The sequence below is a fragment of the Pelecanus crispus genome, chromosome 11 (genome assembly GCF_030463565.1).
Source record: "Pelecanus crispus isolate bPelCri1 chromosome 11, bPelCri1.pri, whole genome shotgun sequence".
Lineage (NCBI taxonomy): Eukaryota > Metazoa > Chordata > Aves > Pelecaniformes > Pelecanidae > Pelecanus > Pelecanus crispus.
In genome coordinates this window covers 4,521,942-4,549,661 of record NC_134653.1, presented here as the reverse complement: position 1 = coordinate 4,549,661, position 27,720 = coordinate 4,521,942, and the positions used below count along the sequence as shown (strand labels likewise).

The 27,720-nt window shown below is 49.3% G+C and overlaps 2 protein-coding genes across 2 annotated transcripts in view; one reads left to right on the top strand and one right to left on the bottom strand.

Moving 5' to 3' along the window:
* The window catches only part of RNF216 (ring finger protein 216), a 66,526-nt gene extending 58,706 nt beyond the window's left edge, over positions 1 to 7,820 (bottom strand). Inside the window, exons 1-4 of the mRNA XM_009484079.2 lie at positions 7,700 to 7,820; positions 6,381 to 6,514; positions 4,428 to 5,285; positions 2,545 to 2,621 (exon numbers count right to left, since the gene is read on the bottom strand). Of these exons, the coding sequence (XP_009482354.2) occupies positions 2,545 to 2,621; positions 4,428 to 5,285; positions 6,381 to 6,514; positions 7,700 to 7,766 (1,136 nt within the window). The 5' untranslated portion in view covers positions 7,767 to 7,820. The remainder of the gene's footprint in view (positions 1 to 2,544; positions 2,622 to 4,427; positions 5,286 to 6,380; positions 6,515 to 7,699) is intronic.
* A 3,079-nt stretch (positions 7,821 to 10,899) lies between these two features.
* Positions 10,900 to 27,392, top strand: LOC104034098 (urotensin-2 receptor-like). Its single transcript, XM_075718894.1, has 2 exons — positions 10,900 to 10,938; positions 26,493 to 27,392. The coding sequence occupies exons 1-2, from the start codon at positions 10,900 to 10,902 to the stop codon at positions 27,390 to 27,392; spliced, it is 939 nt and encodes a 312-aa protein (XP_075575009.1).
* Positions 27,393 to 27,720: the final 328 nt, after the last annotated feature.

Here is a 27,720-nt window from a genome sequence, read left to right as displayed (position 1 = left end):
GCAGCAAAGACATAATTGCAGCTAATTTACATTCCTGATGTCAGAAATCAGTCCCTAATTAAGAAATCTGAACTGGCTCGAAGCATTAACCCACTATCAAGGCACGATTACTTTAGCCCTGCTTTCACATTCAAAGCAGAGGCATTTCTTTTTGTTTAATCAGGTATTGACATATTGAGCCAGAAGCTTTTGACTGAGTGTGAATGCTTCTGCACACAAAAGCTGAATAGATGATACCCTGCTAAGAGGAGCTCCCACATCTTATCTTTCACATCAGTTGAAAGTTTTAAGGCGATCATTTCAGAAAACAACAAAATATCTTGGCACTGAGCATTTAATAGCTTCCAGCCCTCCCCCCACATCCCTTTTGTAAAAGATAACTGTTTTAATCCAACAAAACAGAAACTTCAAGGAGCTCAAATCACTGCAGCTCAAACGCAAGGGTTTCAGCCGGGGCACAGTCAGAATACATTTGAACTATTCTGCATGTTGCCATTTCAATGCTTAGGATTTTCAGAGATGTTAACCTCCAATGTCTGACAATTAGTTAAGTGGGTCCCAGCGCGCAATGCACGCACACTTGCAGCACTGTTCATTAATATCTGCACCGCAGGACACAGAGCCAGTTAAAAGCCTCATCCGTGCCCAAACCCAGCCACCCTTATTTATTATATTTCAAGCCTGATTCAGCTTGACATACCATGGAGATCAAAGAGACCCTGCCAGCAAGGCTGACCAGTGCTTTGACCCATTTGTTCTCATACAAAAGATGCAGTGACAACTCAAAAGATAGTTTGGTTAAAGGAATAAAAATATGGAGAAGAAATCTTTATCATCCAGTAAGTGGGTAACGCACCGCTGAGCAGACACTGTAGATGGCCTACAGGGAAGCCTGTAAGCACCTTTTCATCTCACTGGGTCTGTGGCACACAATAGGAGAGAAGAGATTTCGGGAGCAAAAAGGGAAGGAACACATTAAGACTGATAGAAGCCAATACTGAGCTTTAATTCTATCAGACTTCGCTAAATCCCTGCAGGACACAATAACGAGTTTTTTCACACAATCTGTGAGAGGGTCCTGCAGCCAGATGCCTAACTTCAACGGCTCAATCGCCCCGAGGAACGGCCCTACTGGTCTTCTACGCTCCCAACGCAACCATCCATGCCGAGGTGCACCAAGTACGTGGCATGGGCACCTGAAAGCTTCTCTCATGCTGACCATGCCACCGCTGCAGGGGAAGCACTTTCCAAAGACAAGAAAGAAGTTACAGTCTGATGACTTTCTAACCAAGAAGCCCTATTTTGGAGACGTGACTTTACAACACAGGCAAAGGCAGCAGTATAGGAAATCTGGGTCCAACGGATGGGATCAACCCTAGTTCCTTGCCAGTTAACTTATTTATGGTCCAATAACTAATTCTAAGCCTCACACACTTGAACACTGCTTAATTAGTGCCCTAGTTAACTGGAAAGGGCATTGGATTCATACAAGATAGAGCGAACGCTCTGCCAACCAACACCTATTCTTCATTCTTGCATCACATAATAACTAGTTTCAACATGTTTGAAACAGCAGTGACAGCTGCAGAGAGAGAGAAAAAGAGAGGGGTCACCTAGCATCAGACACAAGTCACAAGTGATTTACTTCAAACCACTCTCCCCTCTGTGTTGCTGGTGCCAACACACGCAATCCTTCACTCTTCAGCTGTGCAAGCTTTCCCCAAAAGAGTAGGGAGACGATGCAACTTATCAGTAAGGTTAATGACTTTTTTTAAACTTTTGATTCTAACATGACTCCCAGAGATATCAAGCATGATGAACACAAAGGTATTCTGGAGCTGCTAACACAACTGGGAAAGCAACAGTCCTCACACTGATTTTCCACTCCTTTTACCTCCTTTCTTGGGTCATGTTTCTGCTCAGTTTGACCAAAATCAGTCCCTCAACAGATATCTAGAATCAATCCTGCCAGCCCTTCAATGTGTTTGCTCTATTCTATTTGCAAAAAGTGACGGGAGGGAACTCAGACAGTACCACTGCTACTTGATTAAGTAAAGGGGATAAAAGCTAACATCATGACACTAGATAAGGGAGTCCAAAACAGTGTCAGCTTTACCTGAAAGAAGCCAAAAGCCAGTGAAATGAAGAGGTAGGAAACTCTTTTCTCCAACTCAAAACTCACCAACCCCGCTTCGTACTACGTTTTATAGAAGTCATCTCAACGCCTTACTCCTGACACTCACCCTTTTTAAGAACCGTAGTAATAGTTAAGAGGAAATTATATGTACTGTCTTTAAATAAGCAAATGATCTTAGAAGCAGAGAAGCTACAGCACAACATCAGAATTAGAGAGGATTTAAGAAAAGCTCTATTAGAAGGGGGGAAAAAAAAAAAATTTCTCTGCTCTTTGGCACTATCAACGCAGTGCTGACTCCCAGCCTGGATATACGCTCTAGAACAGCATCATTAGCAGGTGGGGAAACAGAAATGTGACTGCAGCCAGACTGTTGTATGATACACCCTGGCTCTTAGCTCTATACTTACACATTTAAGTCATAGCAGTTCTTGATGCTGATTAGCTCTTCAATATACTCCTTCTTCACATCTGGGAATCTTGCCTCCTACAGTAGGAAAAGCTAAAGGTTACGTAGGTATTAGAGGAGCTCTGTAGCACAACCTAGCAACAGCACCAAAAACAGATCTATAGGTAATTATCTAGCACGCTCCTGAGACAATGGCCAAAAGGGATTTCAAGAGACCATTTATAACCATCCAGCCTGGATACTGCAAGCTGCTGGCTTTCCTTTGCTCCACAGGATGATTGCTAACAGCTCTTTCTCACAAGAAGAGTATGGGGAGTGATGTGAATGGCCACGAGCAGCTGGCCTAACCAGTGATTCAGGCTGGATGGAAAGAAGAGAGCCACATAGGTATGATCTACAACACAAGAAAAGCTAATATTTACCTTCAGACAGAAGATTAAGGAGTTCCAGATTGTGTGCTGAAATACAACATTCCAAAGCAAAAGGAAAAAGCCCAACAATATGTATAACCACCCAAACCGCTCCAAAACGCTAAGAATGAGTTCAGAACAGACAACAAACCTCTGCTGGCATTTCTGTGAAAGCTCTCCCAGCATTAGGCATGTAGCAAAGAGCACCCTTTGCTGCTCTCTCTCGTTGGGTTTCTGTACAGGCATTGCGATCGACTGCACCACATGATGTTTTGTTTTGCAAGACTGGACTGAACAGGGTTGTCAAGCAACCCTGACAATGCAAGAGTATCTACCTGCCCATCTCAAAGCAAGTCACTGATCAACAAGGTCTCACTTGGAAAGAACTAAATTTTGTTGGACTGCTACTTAATATTTTCTTCAAGTGCACTTTTCCCAAATAGAATCAGATATGGGATGTGGAGGGAAGACTTGGAGGGGATGGGGGTGGTGGTGTAAGACACAGATGCAGTAAAATATCCTTGTTTGCAAAAAAGTATTCCCAAAGGCATCAAGAGAGACCCTTCCTCCCTAGCAATCAAGGGCAGGAGTGTACACTGAAGGGGAAAACATTAGACAAGTGAAGCATCACCACATTTGTTTTGTTTTGGTTTTTAAATATACACCACGTTGCCCAAGCTGCTGAACATACCAAAGGTTGAGGACTACCCTTCTTGGTGGTTCAATTCTTGTAGCTAGATGCCCCTCACGCTAAGCTTCACACACAGAGTCAGAAAGGAGCATGTGGAATTAACATACACGAGTCTTCACACTGCTTATCCGGTAATTCCTCAGTGCTACTGCCTGGAAATCCACACTGCAAGGGCAACCCCTGACCACTATGGTGGCCTTTACATGGCCATGGACCAAAGTACTCTAGGAAAGCCAGCTGAAAGCAGCCACGGCTCTCACCCATGTGTCTCTGAGCCTTCTCCACCCCACCCCTCTATCCTTCTACCAGTGTTTAGTGTCTCAGTTTTGCCCATTTAGCTCTACATCCATCCCTAAACCAGTTCTACAGAGCTGGGTTAGTGATCAGCCAGAGAAAAACAACCAAGCACAAGTGAGAGGGCAGTAGCCTTTAAGGGAACACACCCATATTATTTTACCTCACTGTGTCCCTGAGAGCCTGCAATCAGTTCTGTTAAATCTCCCTGGTCCATAGCCCACCTCGAAGCAAACAGTGCCGTCAAGATTTGCATCCTCTCATTGCTTCTGCCATAGTGCTGGGTTAGCCTTTCAAACCAAAGTTCTCCAAGACAGTTCATTGCATGCTTCTCACCCAGTGCATAGCTGAGTCTCAGCCAAAATGAAGAGGATTTGCAGCTGAAGTCAGTAGGGCTGTGCTAAGAGCATGTGAAACACTACACACATTGAAAAACCTGTCTGAAAATAACATGCACACTGAAGGCAAACAAGCCCTGGGAATACTTACCGTCTCTCTGATGAGCAGCGCAGTGAGGTCTTGATCCTGCCCAGCAGCTCCTTGTTCTGGCACATTACTAGAGCCAAGTTCATGAGAGCCCTGTGCAGGGAATGCTGGGCCTGGCTGTTCATTGTCTATCGCTGCCTGCTGACCCGTTTCTTCTGGTGGATGCGCTGGCTGGGGCGAAGCAGGACCTGGAATCCCATCCTGCTGTGGTTCAGGTCGGGGGAAGGCTGGCCCAGGAGCCTCCTCTCCATATGCCCTCAAAGATCCCGGGTCTGCTTCAGGCTGCCCTTGCTGAGGAGCCCAACCATTTACTACAGAATGCGGCTTGCCTTCCAACGGCTGGAAGTATGGATGATCCAGCTGGCTGTTCTCGTGGATCTCCTGGTCTGTGGCAGTTGCAGCAGCTGTTGCTCCGAGGTTTTGCTCCGGCTCCAAGTCCTCTCCTTGCCACCCCTGGGCTTCCACCTTTTCTTCCTGTTGTGGTGGAAGGTCTGCATTCCCCAGACTAACGATTTCTCTGTTAACAACAGGCTGGGGACTTGTCTTTATTGCTGGAAGCAAACTTGGGCCAGGCTCCTGGTTACTTCCAAGTTCAAACCTGGGCCCATTAAGCTCAGATGGTCCAGGCTGCTGCAAGGCAAAGTTCATATTCTCATCTCTGCTTGGTCCAGCACTGCTCTCCACCATGTGATTATACCGGTCTCCCTGGCACAGCAGACTTGAGTTCTCATCTTGCAGATATATGCTCCTCAAGGGCTCCACAGCGCTTTTAGATCCTCCTTCTCCCACAGTGTTTGCACCCTGCCACTGAGCAGCAGGTCTGATAACATTGGGACGCAGAAGCTGCTGATGCTTTGGGGTCTAAAAAGAAGACAGACAAGAGTAAGTAGGAGTTCTTGTCTGCATGTCAGAATCCTTGCTCCAGATGATCTTTTGCATCTAATCAAATTTCCGATGGGAAACAGATGAAAAGTCTGTTTAGCAAGGTGCTTAATAAGGCATAAAGCTGCAAACCTGCATATCTTTGTTTCATGAACTCCATCCTCAGTCTGTCCCCAGGTGCCAAAAGAACATTTGGCAGAACTGGGGATGCACAGGACTTTCAGACTGGAATAATTTCCTGACCTCACCTTGGTCCCCACTTCCCTCCCAGTAAAATAGTCTGGGAAGGAGGAACTAACTGATGGCATATTTGCATTCTCACCATTTTATTTAAACAGGCAGGAACCAAAGCTCAAAACATTAATCTCTGGCCTTGTTCTTCCCTCTGGCAGACAGACTGCTGTATGCCAACAGAGTCTGATTATTCTCTGCTACTGTTTTCAACTAAGAAACAGAAAGGTCAGCTTTGCAACCCATTTTCTCAATGCCTCTGGTTACTTTAATAGAAAAGTGGAATAAGTTCTTAACATAGCTTAGATATGAAAAATTAGAAACTTAAAATAATCAGGGTAAGCTAAAGGCTTTGGCCCTCCTCTGTGTGACTGCCTGTGCCACTGGAAAGGGATTTATCAGCTGGGCTGGCTTTGTAAAACTGCACAAATGTAAGTGCCTGCAAGAGCCCAACAAGAATCCAAACAGCATAGAAAAATATAAAGCATACAAGGTCAAACAAGGCATGTTTTGAAAACCCGTCTTCTAAGGAATATCAAGTCCACTTACAAAGCATTCCACCCTTCTGGATTAACATAGATAATGAAGGCTGTAGCTTCCATAAAGTTAAGCATAAATTTGACTACAATGCAGTTTAACAACCTAGTTCTCCCCTCCAGTGCCCAAAATATGATTAAACACTTAAAGCCAGCAAAATGCCGTAATTTCAGCATTCATTTCAGACATCCTAAGTAAATTACTGTAACTGGACAGGACTCTCAAAGGAATGCATCAGATATTTGCCCAAGAGTTGGCTATAAAGGCTGTGAATAAAGCAGGGCAGGTACAAGAATGAAAAAATACCTCTGCCAAGATGACTACATCATCATCATCTTCCTCATGCTGCTGCTCTGCTGGTGTTTCCAGCAACAAAGGTAATTCTTCATCCGAGGAATCTGATATCATGATAAGACCTTCGTCCCTGACGTTTATCCAGTCTGTAGTAAAGTAAGTTAAATTAGCTATTTGCTAAAAGTAAATAACTGACATTACAGGGCACAAGCACCAAAACATCTGAAAAAGCAATCTTCACATTTGCATTGCAGCAATAGGGAAGAAGTGCTCAAAGGTCACTGGTTCCTCTGCAAGTTACTGTTACGGCCACTCCTACCGCCCTCGGCTCTCTGAGCAAAACACGTACACAAACTGTAGCTCAAAAGACCACAACGGCACATGCATGAAACAGTCACTCGTCGGTGCAGAGATTCTTCTACCCCAAACTTCATCATGAGTCAAGCCGCTGCAAAAATTATTCTGAACAAACCACGTAAATAGTACTTCCTAATCTTTGCAGAGAAGTCCTGAACGTTCAGTATCTCAGGGATGATCCATTTTCTTTTATTAATGCAATGCATTCTAGAGGAGAGATAAGGTTCCCTGGGCAAGCCGGTCTCTTCTGAAGGAGTGTGACTTTGCAGGAGTGCCTTATGCAAGACAGAGATAGGGCCCCTGACTGTGGGTGCAGAAGATATCCTGCTATTAGTTGACAACCTTGTCCCTCAATGCTTGTCAAGAGTGGAATATAGATGCTACTGAGCACAGCTACTGGAATGCAGGAGAGACACTCCAGCCAGAAACAGAGGGTTTCTGTACGGCAGAGACAGCATACAACCATGCTTTCCCTACGATTTGACACAACGTTCCGGCTTATGCTTTAGCGTAAGTATTCATGAGTATTCACTTATCACCTTTCAGGCACACACAGAAAGCATCGTTTTGAATTCCACTCTTGGAGGAAAGGGTGCCAATGGACACAGGGCTACGAGGATACGAATGCAAAGCCAGCCTCTCTCCTATGAGGTCCTCAGAAGGGTGGAACACCATAAGCCCCTCGGATCTGCTGAATTACCTCTATACAGTGTTCCCAAGAAGTTAGCGATCTGCCTTAAGGCAGTGCAACATGAGAAAGACAAGAGCCAAATATTTCACGCGTCAACATAAAATGAGAGAATTTTCTGTAGGTGGCTGTGAAGTGTAACAGAGCAGCGTATAAGACAGCAAAACAGACCACTAGCAGGTTCCCATTAACAGCACTCTTGCAAGTTTAGTATCTATGAATCCTGCTGCTTGTAAGCAGAGTTTTACAAAGAGAGTTTTGGAAATACGCACAAATCGGTGCTCACCTTTTCCTCTGTGACTACGGAAGCTGTTCAGGTTAATCACTTCTTCATTTCCACCTCTCTCTGCCATTTTAAACTGCTGTACCCGAAAGCGTCAATGTCCAGGCATGGCAGTCAGGCTTGCATGAGGAACTAGAAGACAAAATAAAACCAGAAAAGAGTAAGGCAAACTCAGCAGCACCCTAATCAGGCTTTCCCAAAACTAAGCTGCTAGATAGTTTTGGGATTTCTCCTGGCTCTCCCAGCACAGCCTCTGCATGAGGATACTTTTCTGTACCACCTCCTCAGTGCCTAAAAGCAGACATGTTTCTGTTGTCTTCTGTTCCGACAGTTGAGACGGCTGACCGAAGAGTGCAATCAGGCCCAAGAAGCCTTCTCTAGAGAAGACACGAAGATGTTTATAGCTATGCAATCACAGAAAGAGGGGGGGAGATGCAATTCTGTCCAGCCAGGACTCAAACCCTCTCCATATGTGGATCTTCTCCTGTTTCCAAGAACTCAAAAACTTGATGCATCAACTCACATAGTGGTGTTTCTGCCACCATCTACTGGTGAGAGGAGCAAAAGCCACTTGCCTGAGCTGCCACAGGGCAACACCGTGTAAACCTGCATCTCAAAGGTACCGGCTGATGTCATTACAACCATCCGCTATCACACTTAACGCCACGAAGTCATACCACGCACAAGTGCTGCGGAAATGCTCGCGCCGAGGTGAACAGCCAACGTTATGGGTCAGACCTGACAGCCTAGCTGTTGAGGAGCTGAACCATGAACTGCACTGCTGAAATGGAGACACCGCCACCAAATCCTGAATTCCCTTGTGTGCTGCCAAGCTGAGGCACAACTTCAGAGGGATCAGAGGTGCTTTGAGCTCACTTCCACAACGTCCATGCTGTTGACACGTCAGAAGGAAGCTGCACCCCTGGCTGGGCAGTATCTAAGTTCATGTTTTGTGCCGGCACTGTGAACTAGCACAGGAACAAGTCACGTTTATAGAGCACACTTTCTTGCCATCGTCTGCTATTTTAAAGAAGAGACCTCCCTGATTTATGACACATCCCCTCCTCAATGAGGCTTTGGTACAAATTCCAGGATACGCCACCTGCTCGCAAACAGAAAAGAGAGCATGACAGGGATCAGGGTCCTTCACAGCACTCAGCTTTTGGGACTAAAATTTGCTACCCCCACCTGTTCTCAGAGAGGCACAATGAGCCGGCTGGAGGCTCCCGAACAGGATTAGGAGATCAGAGGAATCATTGCATCCTGAACAGTAGGTTTCCATTTTATGCTCTGTCAGCTTATAGCTCTCAATTCCTGCTATCGCAGAGCAGCTGAATACGTACAGGAACTCCGACCACAATTTGATCACTGGAACGAGAAAGGAGGTCTTTTTATTGAGAAGTATTCATCTCATTATTAGAGCATGGAGGAATCTGTATAATTAAATAGTTACTGATGCATAAGTTAGAAGAAAATGGTGGGTCTGCTATCAAATCCTGTTTGCTAGTACACAAGAGCAGTATAAATTCCTCCTCAGTAATTCTACTGAACCTCCTCTGCAGGGAAGAGGATTTGGAGCTAGGACAGCAAAATGAAGAAATCGGTTCAGATGCATACTACGTACTCATATCTATACCCCCCCTCCCCACCCCCCCCAAGGAATTAGTCATTACCATCTTCAAAATGTTTTAATAGCAGAAAAAATAGTAAAAATTAAAAAGTATAATGCAGCACTTTAAAAAATCCCAAACCCGAGCCACGCTTCAGAGAAAGTGCATGCTGCCCAGCAGCGCTGAGAGTCAACCAGCTTTGGGCAGGAACGCATCCTCCTCCTGCAGAACAGCCTGCACAGACACGGTCCGAAGCCTCGCAGCGCAGGCAGCGGGGTAAGTGAGCACAGCAGCAGCATTTTCCCGTTTGTGGGGCAGGACGCTTGGTTAACACACACAAAGGGTGCCAGCAGCACGACTCAGTGCCTGAAGCAGCCTTCTCCAGAGGGAAATTCCACCCTAAAGGCTTGGCCACAAACAGCCACGCTCACCTGGTCCCAGCACTGGTGACGGTCCAAGTTTGAGTGGGACACTGGGCTAGGGAACTGCAAAGGCCTCTTCTAACCAGCATTAATACAAATATGCAACTACCCCTATATCTGAGCCCTGAAACCTCAGTAGCACACCCTATTTCCAGCAAGCAGCTCCAAGAGTATCATGGGCATACTGATGCTTTGAAAACGCTTCAAAACCAAGATTTTGGGAGTGTTTCCACTAGGTTCTTTGGCTTCTGCCTTATAAGCAAGGAGAAATAAATCTTACTTTATTTGCCAGAATGGCACGAAAGCGCTGTTCTCATCATTGCAGACAGGTGCTGGAGCGGCAGCAGGATCACTATAAGCATACTTGGTGAAAACCCTGTCCTTTTAAAAAGGTCACATCCACATTATTACAGTTGTATTTTCCCTGGTACTCAGAGATAGCTACCACCTAGCCCTGCACAGCATTTTTCCACCCTCAGCCCTCTCAGTACCTTACAAAACAAGATCAGTACACTTCTTGCTATTCAGAAGATGGGGACATGGAAGCATGGAAAGGAGCAGTGTGGCCAAGGCCACCGAGCAGGCTAACAGCAAAGCCAGGAGCGGCACCCAGGCCTCTTCAGCTCGCGTACCCATGCCAACCACTTCTGCTTCGCAGCAGGTTGGTCCTACAGAGCACTCCTTGAAACAACCAACAGCCCCTGCATAGCTAGCACCCGCCTCGTCTCAGCTGCCTTCACGCAGGCTCACGCTCAACAAACAAAGGAACCTCTTGGCAGGCAAAACCGGCGAAGGATCACTCCAAGACTGGCTGGGGAGGAACAAGGACGTTCGTGAAAGCCGCAAATCAGCCCTCGCAGCATCACGCGGTGCGGACAGAGGCTAGACAGGTGTCTGCTCGGGTTTGCTCTGAGCAAAGCTCAGTGGCTTGGATATTTCTCGCCTACGGGGCACGCAGTACGTTAGCAGAGTTGGGTATGCGTGCACACGTGGGTGGGTCAACACCACAAATGCTCTGCACAATCACCGAAAAATCTTCTCCCAAATAGCTCAAACGGTCCTTTGTCCAACGCTGGCTAAACCATAGCTGTTCACATCCAAGAAGAAGGGATAAACCATAAGACTAACATTAAGATCGTATTCTCTATAGGCAACTCTGGTTCCCGTAGAGATGAACTTGCACACTTCAACCTTGAGCATCAAGAAAGAGGTACAGGAAATAATCTGAAATGAAATTGGGGATCACAGACTGCCTACCCCCCTATACAAGAGAGAGATGCGCACACATCACCAAAAGACTCATGGTGGTTTAAAGGCAGGAATATAATAAATAGCATTAACTGTAATACACAGACAAGGCAACAAAAAAAAAAAAAAAAAAAGCCTGGAAAGAACTGGCAATGTACCACTTTTCTATTTCAAAACAGACTGCATAAAAACCCAAGCAGCTTAATAAAGCACTGCTTTGAGGGTAAAAGCCAAGCTTCCACTGAGAACTAGCAATTCATTTTGTCAATACTCAATACAGAGCTCAAGTTTAAACAAATATCTATAAGCATGGGCCAGTTCCATCTAGTGGCACGAATAAGAAGTTTATTCATGTTTATAGCACTAGGCCACCAAGAACGTGAAGTAACAAGATCAAAGCCACCCTAGGGTCTTGCCCTACATAAACAACATAATAAAAAGCAAGCAAGACAGATGGAAAGAAGCTATCCCACACCACCTCGGTGATTTCAGTGCCTATTTATAGGTAAAGAATAAGGCTACCTATAACCAAGCTTTAACATGACCATCAGCTTCTTTGCAGTACAGTCAAGGACAGGATACTAGAACCATTTTAAAAGAAAAAGACCTGGCAGCAGGCAGATATACACTTTGCAAGCCTTTTTTTTTTTTTTTTTTTTACCTTTTTCTTAAAAACTCCCACCTGCACTACAGCACAGCAAACTGGATTTGGGACTTGAATCCCTGTACAGTACCCGGGTGACACAAAACTCTCATCATGACTTCAAAGCCACCCGCTGACAGCGCAGCAAAGACCGCCACGCTGAAGATGTGGTTCCACCAAATCTCCCCTCCATTTTCCACATTACTCCATGTATTCATGACTCTGCACATCCAAGTTGTTTCGCTGCACAGGCAAGAAAATCCTCCCCGTTAAGGTTTTTCCTACAGCAACTTGAGAAGAGAAGAACCCATTAACAGAACAGCTCCTGGAAAAAAATCAGAGACCACCAGGGACTTGCGCTTAACCGTTCTCTGAACTGACTAGCTCTGACTGACAGTTGAGGTCGCATGTACTTTCCAAACAAGCTTCTCGTACATGCAAAAATATAATCTACAAAACCACTGGTCCCAACCACTACTATGAGGTGACGGATCAGTTGCTAAGAGGTGAAGCAGCTCTCAGGTGCACACAGAATACTTACACAAGGATTTCCAAAACCCATTCAAAATTCCTGCAAACACCACGATACATATTTTTAGCCTAACCTAAAAATAGCAAGCGTCGGTACTGTGCATATATTTAAACTCCTGGTGTATGTAGGCGTTTCTGGACTGCAGTAAGTGGAGCAGAACTCAGATCTGATCCCGCCACCTTGCATTTGTGCTGCAATGAGCATCTTCAGACGGTGCTGGAATTTAAAGCGACAGTTGAGGGGAGACCTGCCTCCTAGACACTGTGTAATGTATTTTTTTCCCTCCCACTTACAGCATTTGAAACCTTGAACTCCCACATACCCAAGATGGGACTAGCCTCAAAGTGCTCTTTTCTGGCTCTAGCTCAAGGCAACAGGACTAGACAGAAAGCACTGCTGGGGAGGTAGGAATTGAAATCCCAACCGAACGGGGAAGGGAGAGAAAAAAAAAAGAGCAGCTTGAAAGAGATGTCAGCAACATCAAATCATTGTGTGTTTTAGCCTCTCCCCCATACAGCAACACCACTGTTGCTCACCTATGTTGACAGAAGAGCATCAACTCCTACTTTCTGCCTGCGGGCAGCAAACGTGTCTGCTGGTAGCCTGCGAGCAAGGTGAATTTCTGGCTCGTTTCAAGCTGCTAAAACAAAGAGAAGCTACTTAAATAATGCATGGCTTGTGACAACCAGCAAAATAAAAAGCTAAAAATTCAGCCCTTTAAAAAAAAAAAAAAAGCACAACAGAAGGTAAATAAACCCGCCCGACTTAACTGTCAAGCATTTCATCGAAACATTTCAAAGGGTTCACAATTTGCTGAGGGCTGCTCCTTGTAACAGTCACTTAGCAAAAGCAGGGAGAGTTTAACAGCAGTTGATCGCGTTGAGCAGCATCATCCCAACCGAACATTAGAAATCCCACGATCATAAGCCCGACAAGAACCGCTGCGCACGAACAACTCCTGTCTGCTACGTGCGAGGCCACCGCATCGCATCTTGCAAAGGAATAAAGCCAGAGGTTAAGACGTGGACCTGCAGCAGGGCTTCTGCTGAGCAGCGGCTTTGCACGGAGGCCTGCCTACAGCTCGGGCAAAAGTGGGAAACCATGCGAAAACAAAAGCATCGGCCCCAGCCCAAAAGCCTTACCCCTGGCCTCCTGAAGATAGGAGTGTGTGGGCAGTGTCTCGCAGGCAAGACCACCTGGTTTCCAACAGCAGCTCCGTTTGCTAAGAAAGCAGCAGAACCAGCTACAGATATCACACAAAAGCTCCTCTTAGGAACAAAGAACAGGGGTAGATGTATGACAACTGCATCCACGTAGCTCTGCCACCAATTTTTGGACCCATAGCGTTTGCTGAAGAGGAACAACATACCAGAAGGTCACTTAATAACAGAATTGGCTTTAAGTTTTAAAACGCTCCCTAGGTGTTTCACAAGACATTAGCAGCTGGCTCGGTTTACCAAATGATTTTAGGCAGAAATGTATGCTCTCTAAGAAGACAGGATTCCTGAGATCTGAGAAAAATAAAGGTACAGAAGCTGAAGCGAATAATTTTTTCCTCCATTAAGAGCCAAGTAACAGAGTTCTACTGCAGAAAGCCAGAAAATCGATTTTGTCACACCAAAACATAAGACAATGCAACACCAGAAGTGTTTTGTGGCAAGTAAATCAAAACTGAACATTTACCTCCCCATACATACAAGATGGCCAACGCATGCATTGTTCAGAAAGTACCTCAGAAGAGCGTCAACTATTTCTGCAGCCACACCAGCACCATAACCAGCTTCAGAAGCAGTGTTCCAGGCTGGAACATTACTAAGATGGACAGGGAGTCTTCAAGCTTCTCTGGCAGCAATCACAACCTCCAGTCATCTTACAAAAAGTTCCCTATTCCTCACCCTCTCCTACCCAAGAAAAGCCGCACTGTGAAACACGCACCGAACCAAGCGATGCCCTTTCCACCAAGGCTTACCATTGATGGGAGCTCTCCTGGTAACTGCAGAGTGCTCAGTGCTCACCACGTCAACAAAAAGCAAACTACGAGCTCGCTAACGCGGGGCTGTCCGGCCTTACTAAAGTCCTGCTTGTGGCTAGAACAAGGACCATGAGTGGTAGCTTCGGGCAGAGCTCTGCTGTGCATTTTTGCAGTCAGTTCTCAGTGTTACCAAGATCACATCAGAAGATACTTTGAAAAGAGAGGCTGTGGATTAACAGGGTACGAGCCACATCTATGCGTCATTGCTCCAGTCTTATGAAAATTGGTTAGTCAGGAGCAATTAAGAGAGCAGATTTTCAGGGATTACTTGGGTTCAAATCCCTAACTATATTTTCCCCATTTTACAAGTCAGCTTAGGACTTACAGGATGCATCTTGACTGTATGTACATCACAAGACATCACATCTAATCAACCTCACTTGCAATTCAGCATTCCATTAAGGTGACAGTATCACTTCATCATAGTTTTTTGAAATACCCAATCTCCATTTTTATTGCCTCTATTAACACAAAGTACAAGAGGAAAGAAATCTGTCCAGTTTTATCTTATTCATCTAACAGCTGGCCACCTATAATGATACCATTTTTCCTAGCAAAACCAATTTCTGCTCTGTGAGCTCTTCTCACAGCACTTCTCTTTTGAGACAGATGCATTTGTTTTCCAAAAATGAGCAACTACTAATTTGGCTCAACCAAAAGCTTCTGATGCCTTCAAGCTATTCCCTGATGACGGGCATCAAGGTCAACTGCTGGACATTTCAGTGTCCCATGACCCCTGTGGGTCCTTCTGCTAAACACCAGGGCTCCGTATCATCACATCTCTCTGACCAGCATGAGACTGGTAATTTTGATGTATGCAAAAAAACACGCTCTGCACAAGAGTTGGGGAGTTTTAGATCAGTCATTTGTGTCCCCTATCAAATTGAGGCCTGAAAAAAAAGTTAAATTTACAAAGTCTGGTTAGAAAGGAGAGCTAATGCCATTGTCTTGAGCAGCTCATTTTAAGAGCAAAGTGAAAATTCAAGGCTTTGAGGGAGGAAGAGGCGTCTCTGCAGTTAGCTCCTGTAAAGGGTACTACTCTGCCTGCATGTGCAAGACATCTGGCATGTGCAAGATCACACGGTATAATCCCCAAAATCCAAAACCTCCCTCCCACATCACAAACATAGGTGCCAGCTTGGCATCTCATGCTCAAGCAACAATTCAGACACTAGCAGCTCAGCACTTCGCTATGGCAGCACATACACATGAAACCAACCTCCTTGGGCTCACGGCCTATCTCCCAAACCATCATTTTAAAGAATTGTTTTGTTCTGATTTTGTGGTATAAGGGTGGGGATGAACGGAAAAGCATGTGAAATCATGTGATTCACAGCTTTGCCAGAGCGAGTTTTACTTCCAGTTTTCTCGCCCCGAAGTCACGTGTATCCCTTTCTCCGAGCAGCACCGTTATTAAACCCACTGGTGTCCGAAAGAGCTGGACTCCACAGACTGCCAGGTGCTGCACATACCTGCCAGGGCTCTACGTAACATTAATTGCAATGCCTTCTCTTCCCCGTCAACCCGGTGGCCACACAGAACAAGAGAAATGCCCTATGTGCCCCAGGATATACATGAGAGTGCTCCTCTGTTACTTGTACTTCATAGAGCTCTCCAGGAGAAAGGACACAGCATATTCTCTCCAAATCCTTCGTATTTTTTCCTCCTTTTTTCTTTCCTTTTTTAAGGGATCCTGAATGTCACCTTTAAAAGGTAGAACAGAACAAAGAAAACGAAGAGCAACTTTTTAAGTAGTTATTTAACAAGTTGGATGCACGTCTTCAGGAGCCTTCAGGTTACCATCTTAGCACCATTTTTCACTGGAGAGGAAACGGAGAAATAAAGGAGTTTAAGGCTGCTGGTTAGAGTAACCCTAACAGGCTCCGGCACTGACATTCACGTAGATGAGCAACCAGCAGCCTGCTCCGCTTGCAGCCCTGTTTGCAGGGGGCACCAGGTGCAAGAAGAAGAGAGACAGGCTGCACGCAACCAGCGAACTGGTATTACAGCAGCAGCAAGGGACTAACTAGACCAAAGTCAACAGGGCTGGAAAGCACAAAGAGTCAGTTTTAAGTTGCGGTAACAACCAGAGGACTTTAAGACCATGAAGGATTGATAGGTTGCAATGGCATCCTAGATGCCAAGCTGCTGCCCAGCAGACCAACTCTGGAAACAACCATTTAAGCTGCACTTGAGAAGTTGTGTTGCAGAAAAGAAGCATAATGAACCAGCAGGAGCAAACGTGGAAAGGAAGGGGATATTTTTTTATTTTACTTTAAATGTGACCTGAACCTATCACAAGAAACTTTGCTTTCAAGGATGGCTGCAGTTTGCAAAGCACGCCTCACCTCATTTTACAAAGCTGCTGACAATATAAAAGCTAAGACTTGACCTTGAGGTGGCAGAGAAGGGAGAAAAACCTGACTTACTGCAACAGCCCACCTTAGCAAAAAGGAAGGTTTCTGTGTCAATCTGCACTGCACTTGTAGAAGCATCGACTTAAAAGCTTGCCACCAACCATTCTAGGTGTCAAACATCCCAGAATTAGGGACTTCCTAAAAGAATGACTTCACAGGTCACATATTCTGGTTATTACAGCCGTATCCTTTTTTTGAGCCATGTTAAGCATCTGCACTTGCCATCATTTCAAAGGTCAGTGGCCAGCAGTGGCAAGAAGCTGTGGCTTGATGTTAAGAAGCATTTCACTGCAATACCTGCTTAATATGGTCACGTTCCTACACCACAGCTTGTCGCCTCCTTTCACACTGAGCTCCACCAGCATTTGTCACAGCTTTGAAAAGAAATGCCCTGGAAAACTTTTTTGTAGGATTCAGATCAGATGCCTTCTCTCCTCACACATCCACCATGGCATAAGCAGGAGAACAGAACTAAGGCGCTAAAATAAACTGCAAGAAGGTGGAAGATCTTAAACTGCAACCTAACAGTTGACACTATGCAAGCACAGCCGATACCTAACTAGCACTCAAACTATACGCGCTCCTAGTCCAAGATGAGGCACTGCTTTTGAAAGATGCTTTTACACATTCACTTCAAGGGCTTAAATACGTACAGGAGCCAGCTTAGAGCCATACTGAGCCAACAAGCAAAGTTCACTCCGCAGTGAAACAAGTCTTAAACCGCCTTAAGTACTGAGAGTAAAATACCGATAGAAACCTAAGGCACATGCAATACTCAAACAGCAAGTCCAAGCTCTGCACTGATTCCTGCTGGAAAGAGGAAGGAAGTTGCCTACTGCACCCAACAACTGCTGCACAAGAAGGACTGCCACCAACCCATCTGAAGAACGGTAACTACGTCCTTACTGCTCAAGCACTGCAGGTGACCGGTTGTTACAAGATCTTCCAGCCAGCCAGCGACCGCTCTTGTAAAACCGGGTTTCGTTTCGTTTGCAGCCACCCGTTCGCCTTGCGGCCAACTGATTCCAGCCCAGCAAGCAGGCTCTCAGCAGCAGAAACCAAGGGCAGCCTTCCAGGCTCACGACAGTTGTCCAGTCTGACTGCATCCGTGCCACGTGGCAGTGGCCATTGCAGGGTTTAAGCAGAATGCGGTAAAATAGCAGAAAAGCAAAGGGTTTGTATTTGAGTTAAGCGCACCACTACATCAGAACCGAAAACAGTGAAATCAGATTGTGGCCAGATTTAGAGATGCTCCACATCCGGCATTATTCTCTTCTGAGACTATTAAAGTTCATAAATGAATGAGTTAGCAGCTGGCCAGCTAAAAAGCAAGGAAAGACGCGCTCCTCATTAATTCTCCAGGTCCACCAGCATGCAGATTTAGGAGACTGCAAGGTACCTAACAATTTCACTCCAAGGGAAACAAACATTTCACATATGCAAGACTAAGAAAATCACTACAGGCCACAGCTATGAGGTTACACAGGCTGCAGCCAGACCATTTGCTAAGGACACGACTGTTTTCAGGCTGCAAATTTGCGTGCCTATCCCTTAGTCATCACAGTCAAGTGTCCAACACTGTTTAAGCCTTCACATAACAGAACATAAATTCTTTTCCTGGGTGTTGCAACAGTACAACATCAAACAGATTATTTAACCATCTGGGACGGAGGGTCAGTAAAAACAGCCACAAACTGCTAAACAAACAACAAAAACATTAAGCTGAGGAGCACTCTTCAGACACTGGGCTCAAGTCAGAGGTGCGTTCCAGCCATTGCAAGCTGGTCTGCGCTAGTCGCGGCTGATCCAAGGGCACCTCCCAGTTTATACACAATGAAGCCTGCTCCACTACAATAGGATTCCGGTTTAACAATATATAGAGAGGACATGAACTATTTATGCTAGCCAAGTTACTGCTAATGGGTCTTGCCAGTCTTGTTCATCTGTAGCTGGAAATCCTAGCAGCAGGGGAGGTATGAAACGCCCTACGCTGCTGGTTTCCTGCAAGGGAGACAAAGCTTCTTTTCCTGCCTCCCCATTATGCTGCTGCTGTCATCTTCCTCAAATTGCATTACAGCACACTACGGCGAGAGCAGGGCGAGGAGGAAAGTCTTCCAGGCAGCATTGCTGCTCTGCTGCGGGCAGCTGTCAACATTGCTGCCTGTTCCACTCTGCTATCCCACCGTAACACGTTCATCCAACATTTTGTACTTGCCACGGGTATGTGGGTAAGCGCTCCTTCTGCTTCCTTCAAGGAAAAATGATCTGCAGGAGAGGCTTCCCCCCCCCCCCCCCCCCATATAAAAATGCATCATGTCTTCAGGATGGTATTTGGAAGTAGAACCGTAAACCGGTTCCTAACTCTGGTTTTGCAAAGGCTGCAAAAAGCCAACCGCTGTCTTCCTTTCTCCAATCGAGAAACAGCAATAACGGTGCCCACAGCTTGGTAAGAGCACGTCGGTATTGACAAAGCAGTACAGGAGCCTCGTGTGAGAAGTGCTTTAGACAAAGTATATTACTTGAGGCCATTTTCCACCCTTATATTCCCCAAAGATTCCAGCTAGTACAAATCCTGATCACCTTATACTACAGAGTAATACCATATGATGCCTCTACAGATCTTGTCCAAACGTTTATCTAAATAATGCAAGCAGTAGCTTGGCCTCCTTACAGAGGCAAGCAGACCGGGTGTGAGCAATACAGCACTTGTCCTCAGAAGCCAATTGAAAACGTTTCAGGTCACCCTGACACCTACGTATGCTCCCAGATTTCTTTCAGCTCATCAACTTGGCTTCTCGTTACGAGTGACGATGACAGCCTCCAAAAGTCACCCTGTGAACAGACGGGCACCATCGGCATCAGCAAGAGTCGGGCTCCCCCAAAGCCAGCAAGGAAGCCACGCTTAATTTAGATTTCCCCTGACCTGGATCAGAAACACTACGAGATGGCATCATGACTCAGGGTAGCAGCTGCCCTGTGTTGAAATCCTTCCCCAAAGCCCAGTGCTTTTTCCACTTAATCAGACACCAATAGTTCCCCTCATGAACACGGGGAAGGAACCACAGCAGCGCTGGTAATTAGGAGAAAGGTGTCATTCAGCAGAAATATGATTTCTAGGCCTCAGGAATTAAGCTTTCTCAAGGATTGTTACAAATTTTAAACCACCACAAGCTCTTAAGCGCTGACCCAGAGGAAAAACATCACTCCTGAGATGTTCCAAAATAAACTTTAAATTCTATAAAAGCAACACGAAGGCTGCTGAGAGCAAGATTATCCCAGCTCAGTAAAACATTCCTTATTACCTCACGTCTCAGTGCTTTGGCAAGTATAACTTATTCAAGCCACCAGGACACTGCTAAGTGGCCTTTTTCTCTTTTTCCTGTTCTCCCTGCCTAGCATTCCCTCATTTCCCAGATTTCCCCATCCCAGTAACCTGCTTAAAACAGAACTACTTCACTTCTCATCAGACTAATGCTGATCAGCACATTATTTAGCTCAATTTCAAACAAAGGAACTACCACGTCAGTACACTGATAACCTTATCTCCTGGGCAGCTCCTACCAGAAGATAGCTAGTGTCCCGAGCCAGCTGCATGTTTCACACCTTCCACTGCTCACTGTGTTTAAAAAAAAAAAAGGCACCTTACCCCATCAGGGATAGATCCCACTGAGAGTAATTGAAGTTACATGTAGCAGCTTGAAAAGCCCACCCGTCGACCAAGGCACGCAATACACAACATTATTATTTCAGTGCACGCACAGACTCCTGAGACGATTAGTGCCTCTCCTTTAGGTAGTTAAGAAGATGTCCGAATTCAATAATTTAAACGGAGACTTAAAATATCTCCCGACCAAATCTATGTGCAAAAAAAAAAACCACCAAACCCCTAGCTTCTGATGAGATGAATTAGCGGCACAGTTCTGACTGTCCCGTAAAGAATGCAGCCAGCGGCAAGCCCCGACACCCATCGCTGCGCCGAGCTGCCGGCGCTATGACACAGCAAACCACTCACAATGACTTTAAAAAGAAATAAATAAAACTAAGACACCCATTCCAAATTAATGAATGGGAGCTTCTTCCAGCAGGCACTCAAAAACACCTCAAGGGCTCCACATCTCTCGCACTCGGATTTGTGTTACTCCAGCTTGTTAATCAGCTCCTGGCCCCCGAGATACGCTTCCTGCCTCTCTCCAGCTGCGCCGGAGTTGCATGCTCGCTCCACCTATTTTTGCCACAGGACTTTTTAGCGATTTGTGTCCAATTTCAAAGCATAAGCCACACTGCCAGTGATCACAGCTCGCCGGCGGCAGTAACACCCTCTGCATTCTCAGGCAGACAAAGCATTGGTCTACCCAGGAATTTGGACTTCCGAGGCAGCTTCTGAAATACAAGCCCAGGAACAGTCTGCCAGCGCCCTGCTGGAAACCAGAATGTACCTTATCATCAGTAAAGCCTGCCCCAACCGCCCTTCCAGGAACTGTTACTCGTGCCCTGACTTACACAGCTGCCAAAGAAGGATGCCTGCAGCCAGACCGACAGGAAAACATCCTAGGAAGGAAAGAAGAAGAGATGGAAGAAGGCCCGTTACCAAAATGCAGCACTACCAAGCAGGCTCAATGTCTCTAAAGATCTTCTTCAGGAAGTGGGTCTGAGTCCTTTCCTGAGTCTTGGTATTCCAGGCACAAACTCCTGTCAAGACGATTGTTTATTAATATCTAGTCACACCATGCAGACACCCAGCACATGAAATCTATTAAGATGTTTACAATATCGAAAGGCCTGATGTAAGGCAGTGGAATTTTTGCACGGCATTCATCCTAGAAATGAAAAGCTCAGACTAAAGCTGTAAATCCCAGAGTTTTTTAATTAAAAGCTGTCCCTGCAACTCTGCTAGTCCTGAAGAAAACGGGTCCCACCATATAGTTTGTGCTGCATGTTCCTACAGCACGGTACCTTTACAGGCACATACCAGAACTTGCTCGAGATCTGGGTCTGCAGAGTGATGGGTCTCAAACATTCCCCCTCACCTTCCAAACAGGTTGCTGGAACTAAAAAGCTCTTACGCCATCCTGTCTGGAAGCAGGAGGCGGCCACTTTGTAACTGAGCATGCAAAGTCCGGTCTATCCACCTGACCAGGGACGTCTGCCTTCTCCTCCACTCCTACTGCTGAATACCCGCAACAGCTCCAAGGACGTCAACTGAGACAGCAGAAATTGTAAGAAAGAGGAACCAACCACCACAGAGCAAGATAAAGAAGCGGGGATCTGCTCGTAGGTCTTAGTACTAACGCTGCCCATGCCTTTCAGCCACCAAGGCAATTAGCTACTGCTTTTAGGATCACTGCCTGAAATACAGCAAGAAGAGTCTGCTGTTCTGCATAGCAGTTGGTAAGCTGGAAAAGAAACACAAGAAGAGACGCTGTGAAAAGCACACAGATAACCAAGCTGTAGTCCCTCAGCATTACATCTCGACAATGGAAATGAAAGTGCACAGCAGCAACATTACCTTTTCTTTTTTAAAACGCATCAGAGGTCTCAAACCAGTGACCGAACCGCAACACTTTATGTAAGAAGCTGAACCTTGCTCGACGAGCAGTAAGGAAGCTGAATAGAAACATCGACAACTAAACCTATTCATAGGAAAGCTACGTTTCTGGTATTTTTCAATAAGACTTTAAGATAAGGTATTAGAAGACATTCTAAGGCAACGCTTCAGGTCATAAAGCAAAGGTGAGATGGAAAGAAAAACCTCCTGGGCCAGACTCACAGGCGCAAGCTGCCGTTATCCACCCGACAGCCGCGCAGGGCTTCAGCGAGCGCAGCTACAAAGCCAGCGGATCGGCGAGACGATGGCGACTTTTTAAGCCGACCCACATTTTGCCCATCCCAAACTGACATGCAGGAGCGCTGCCTGGGTGAGCTCACGCTCCTCTCTTCACGTGCACGCTGGAGTTAGCTACAACTCTTTGGTCTCGGAATACTTTGCGTGAAAACTCGGCCTTCCTCCAGCTGTTTGGGGGAACGAGCGCAGCTCCAGAGGCAGAAACACCCATCAGACGTCTCCGTTATATAAACGCCGCGCACGTTAGCGCTTCCAGCACTTGCTCTCTCCCACCAAGCTGAGCTAGCACTCGAATCAATAGAGAGAGGGAGGAAGAAGAGGAGGAGGAGGAGTATCTCTCACAGAGATCCCTCAGCTCCAAGGACAGCTGTGTTTTGGGTTTCTTTTCTGCAGCGGCTCCCACAGCAGATGCCTGAAATGTCAAGATGTCCCAACGGCACCAAGTGTTTCCACAACAAGACGGGGGTCAGAAGCGAAGAACAAGCTTACATCCGCCCTCCAGCTCCGGAGCCGGCGCTATGTTTCTTCCCGAGCACAAACACCCAGCCCGGGGTACCTGAAACGAGCCGGCGAGAGAGCCCCGGGAGAGCAGAGCTGGGAAACCGCACCTGGGTGCCCCCCCCCTTCACCTCCCTATTAGGGGGGACACAGGGGACTTCAGCGGGACCCCAGGGCCGGGAGGGAGGCGAGGGCCTCACCGGGGCCGGCCACGGGGAGCAGGAGAAGGGAGCGGGACCCCGGCCCTGAGGGGGGGACGGACCCGGCCCTGAGGGGGGGCCCCGCGGGGCAGGACCCCGGCCGGGAGCAGCGACCGAACCCCGCCGCGGGGGCGGGCGAGGCCCAGGGGACGAGGCGGGGAAACCCCGGCGAACCGGAGCGAGCCCCTCCCGCACCGCCCGGCTGCCGCCCTTCTCCCCCCGCCCAGCCCGGGAGGCGCAGAACCGCCCCAGGCCGGCGGGGAGGGCCCCGCGGCCGGCACTCACCGGGCCCGTCCGCCCCCGCGCCGCCCCTCCGGCCCCGCTCCATTGAGCCGCCGCTGCCCGGCTCCTTCCGGCCTGCCCGCGCCACGTGACCGCCCCGCCCCGCACCATAGAGAGGAGCGGCGGGAGCGGGGCGCGGCGCGGGACAGAGGGGCGGCCCGCGCGGCCCCTCTGGGCAAACCGACCATAGAGGCGGGGGGGCGGTCCTCCGGGCGGGCCCGCCCCGCCCCCTTGTGGGCGGGCGGGGAGGAGGGGGCGGGGCCTGAGGGGAAGGGGCGGGGCGAGGGGCTGCACGTGCTTCCTCGGGGTGGGGGGGGAGCCCTATGGGGGTGCTGGTACCCTATGGGGGGGCTCTGCCGGGGGGCGAGGTCCCCTATGGGGGTGCTGGTCCCCTATGGGGGGGCTCTGCCGGGGGGCGAGGTCCCCTATGGGGGGGCCCTGCCGGAGGGGGGAGCCCTATGGGGGTGCTGGTCCCCTATGGGGGGGCTCTGCCGGGGGGGGGCCCTATGGGGGTGCTGGTCCCCTATGGGGGGGCTCTGCCGGGGGGCGAGGTCCCCTATGGGGGGGCCCTGCCGGAGGGGGGAGCCCTATGGGGGTGCTGGTCCCCTATGGGGGGGCTCTGCCGGGGGGGGGCCCTATGGGGGTGCTGGTCCCCTATGGGGGGGCTCTGCCGGGGGGCGAGGTCCCCTATGGGGGGGCTCTGCCGGAGGGGGGAGCCCTATGGGGGTGCTGGTCCCCTATGGGGGGGCTCTGCCGGGGGGGGGCCCTATGGGGGTGCTGGTCCCCTATGGGGGGGCTCTGCCGGGGGGCGAGGTCCCCTATGGGGGTGCTGGTCCCCTATAGGGGTGCTCTGCCGGAGGGGGGGGCCTATGGGGGTGCTGGTCCCCTATGGGGAGGCTCTGCCGGAGGGGGGGGGCTTATGGGGGTGCTGGTCCCCTATGGAGGGGCTCTGCTGGAGGGGGGGGGGCCTATGGGGTGTTCTGCCATGGGAGGGGGGCAGATCCGCTATCGGGGTGCCCTACCACGGGGGGGGAGGTCTCCTATGGGGGTGCTTTGCTGGGGGGGGGGGGGCCTATGAGCTGTTCTGCCATGGGAGGGGGGCCAGGTCCCCTACAGAGGTGCTCTACCATGGGGGGGGAGCTCCCCTATAGGGGTGCTCTGCCATGGGAGGGGGCAGATCAGCTATCGGGGTGCCCTACCACGGGGGGGGGAGGCAGGTCCCCTATAGGGGTGCTCTGCTGGGGCAGGCAGGTCCCCATGGGGTGCCCTGCCATGGGGGGGGGGGGGGGGCAGCAGGTCCCCTATGGGGGTGCTCTGCCATGGGGGGGGCAGGTCCCCTATAGGGGTGCTCTGCCACGGCGGGGGCAGATCAGTTATCAGGGTGCCCTACCATGGGGGGGGGGAGGCAGGTCCCCTATAGGGGTGCTCTGCTGGGGCAGGCAGGTCCCCATGGGGTGCCCTGCCATGGGGGGGGAAGGTCCCCTATAGGGGTGCTCTGCCACGGGGGGGGCAGGTCCCCCATGGGTGCAGGTGTGCGGCCCCACCGTGGTGGCTGAGCCCGCAGCGCTTGTGGGCTGAGAGCCGGACCCCGGGGTGATCCCCCGCAAGGGCCCTGCTGCCTTTTAGAGGCGTTACCTTGTGGTTTTGGGGTGCAGAGCGGCTTTAGGACGGAGCCGGGGGCTCTCTGTGCCCTCACTGCCCGCGCACCGGGGCGGGTTTACTTCCCCGTCACCAGCGTTGCTAATTCAGAGGCATGGGTGAAGCCAGGAGCTTTCTGTCCCCCCCATATTGCTCATAAGGACCCGAGCTGGTCCATGGACACCTCGCCCCCCTGGGACCCCCGAGCTGCCTCCTTCCCAGCACTGGATCAGTAGGGAGCAGCTCCCATCCCAAAAACTCCCTAAAATCCAGCAACCCTTGTCCCCCCGCTGCCCTGCCCGGGGACAGAGCAGCTTTGGGGCCAAGACACCACTGTGAATTTTTGATGATATTCATTTCTCCTTTGATACCTGGTTACGGGGAGCTGAGCCCCCCGGGGAGGGCGAGGGCTGGACCACATCCTGCTCCCGAGAAGCCTCCCGGCCCCAGGCCGAACCAGCACCGCAGACCTGGAGAGACCCGGGAGATGGGGAAAAATGAAAAAGAACAGTAATTAAAACCAAATCTCGTAGAAAATGATCCATCTGCAGCAATGGACGTTATGGGAGGAGCGGGGTGGGTGCCCAGGGGCAGCGGGAAGGGCTGGTGGGCAGCTGGGGCGTCCTGGCATCCCTGCGGCGAGGGCAGAGGGACAAATCCCACCTGCACTGAGGCTGGTCCTCCCGCCGCGCTACGTCTAAGGACGGCAAATGGCTTTTCCAGGCAGTGCCGAGGAGAGCGGTGCTCGTCGGAGCGCAGAGCTGCTGCTGCTGCCCTGTCCCGCTGCCGGCCCACCGCCGGGATGGCTCGGCCGGCAGCTCCCGCTTCTGCAGCTCGGGGTTTCCTCCAGAAGAGCTCCCCGGGGCGGCTCTCGGCGACGGAGGGTGAAGCCTGACCAGGAGGGTGTAGTGAGGTGGGTCTTGGTCTCTTCTCCCAAGCAGTTATCAATAGGACGAGAGGAAATGGCCTCAAGCTGCATCAGGGGAGGTTTACCTTGGATATTAGGAAAAATTTCTTCACGGAGAGGGTAGTCAAGCATTGGAACAGGCTGCCCAGAGAGGTGGTGGAGTCACCATCCCTGGAGGTGTTCAAAAAACGGGCAGACGTGGCACTTTGGGACATGGTTTAGCGGGCATGGTGGTGTTGGGTTGATGGTTGGACTGATGATCTTAGAGGTCCTTTCCAACCTTAGTGATTCCTAGTTTTTACTTTCATTATAAATCCAGCCCCCAAGGCAGGAAACATGAAATTATGACTCTGCCCTGAATTGGTTTAGTGTTGAACTTGGCAGTGTTAGGTTAATGGTTGGACTGGATGATCTTAAAGGGCTTTTCCAACCTAAATGATTCTATGATTCTAAGCCGAGCATGTGCATCTCAGTGCACTGCCACCTTGAAAATGCCACCACCCAGCCCAACGCCTCTTCCGAAAGTGTCAGAGACCTCTCATCACCTCCTTCCTCGGCTGTGTCATGGCCACCATGTGCATGGTTGGGGTGGTGAGAAACACCTACGTGCTGGTGGTCACCACCGTCTCCAGGAAGTGCACCAGCCCCACGTACGTGTACATCGTCACCTCGGCCCTGGCCGATCTCCTGTACTTACCCACCATCCCCTTCGTGGTCTGCAGGTACTTCATGCGGGACGGGTACTTTGGAGACTGCAGGATCCTCTTCAGCCTCGACCTCCTCACCATGCATGCCAGCATCTTCATCCTCACCATCGTGAGCACCGAGTGCTACCTGGCTGTCACCAGGCCTCTGGACAGCCTGGGCAGGTTGAAGGACCACTGGAGGGGAGCCACCTGCCTGGTGTGGCTGGTGGCCTTCCTCCTCGCCCTCCCCACTGTGATCCTCGTCAACCTGTGCAGCAGCCACCGCGACGGGGTGACCAAGTGCATGTGCCGGATGGGGACCTACGAGGTGTATCTCACCGTCCTCTTCAACACCTACATCCTCGCCCCGGGCATCGTCATCTGCTGCTTGTACACCAAGGTCCTAGGACCTACTGGAGGTCCCAGCGGACTCTTGTTCACAGCACCGAGGAAACCAGCTGATGTCCCAAAGCAGAAGGTGCCATGTATGATCTTCAGCATCATGCTCGCTTCCATGGCTCGCTTCCTGCCCTTCTGGCTGCGGCAGCTCTTCAGCATCTCTCGGTACAAGCAGTGGGATGGGGGTGGCACCACCATCATCTCCATCAACCTCCTCGTGACCTGCCTGGCCTACAGCAACAGCTGCCTCAACCCCTTCCTCTACATGCTGCTCTCCAAAAATTACAGCGAGTACCTGCGGAGCTGGCACCGGGCTGCCACGAGCCTGCCCACCCCCTGACCCCCGCTGTCCCCCCCAGCCATTGCCCGGCTCCTGGTGGGCTCTGCAGAGGACGGGTGCTCCCCGTGAGAGGTGGGTGCCCGTGTTGCATGCCGGTGTGCCATCAGGTTAAGCCCTTCTGCCGGGGGACACGGTGCTGTTGCTGCCTACGTAAGGCCGGTAAGAGATATCAAGTATGGTAATAAATTAAAGGATAAAAGTCGGCTCCCCTGTGGCGGGGCGGCTCCCATCACTGAACTCGCCCTGAGCCTTTTGCTAAACGCCTCTCTCGCAGTTTTTATCTGGGAGCTCTACTGAAATTAGTTTATTTCCAGATTAGTCTGAAAAA

Excerpts from the sequence above, each read along its gene's own strand:
- LOC104034098 (XM_075718894.1), top strand. The coding sequence starts at position 10,900 with ATGAACTTGCACACTTCAACCTTGAGCATCAAGAAAGAG. Across the intron at positions 10,939-26,492 it reads CCTTGAGCATCAAGAAAGAG|TGTCAGAGACCTCTCATCAC; the intron begins GTACAGGAAATA and ends CTCTTCCGAAAG.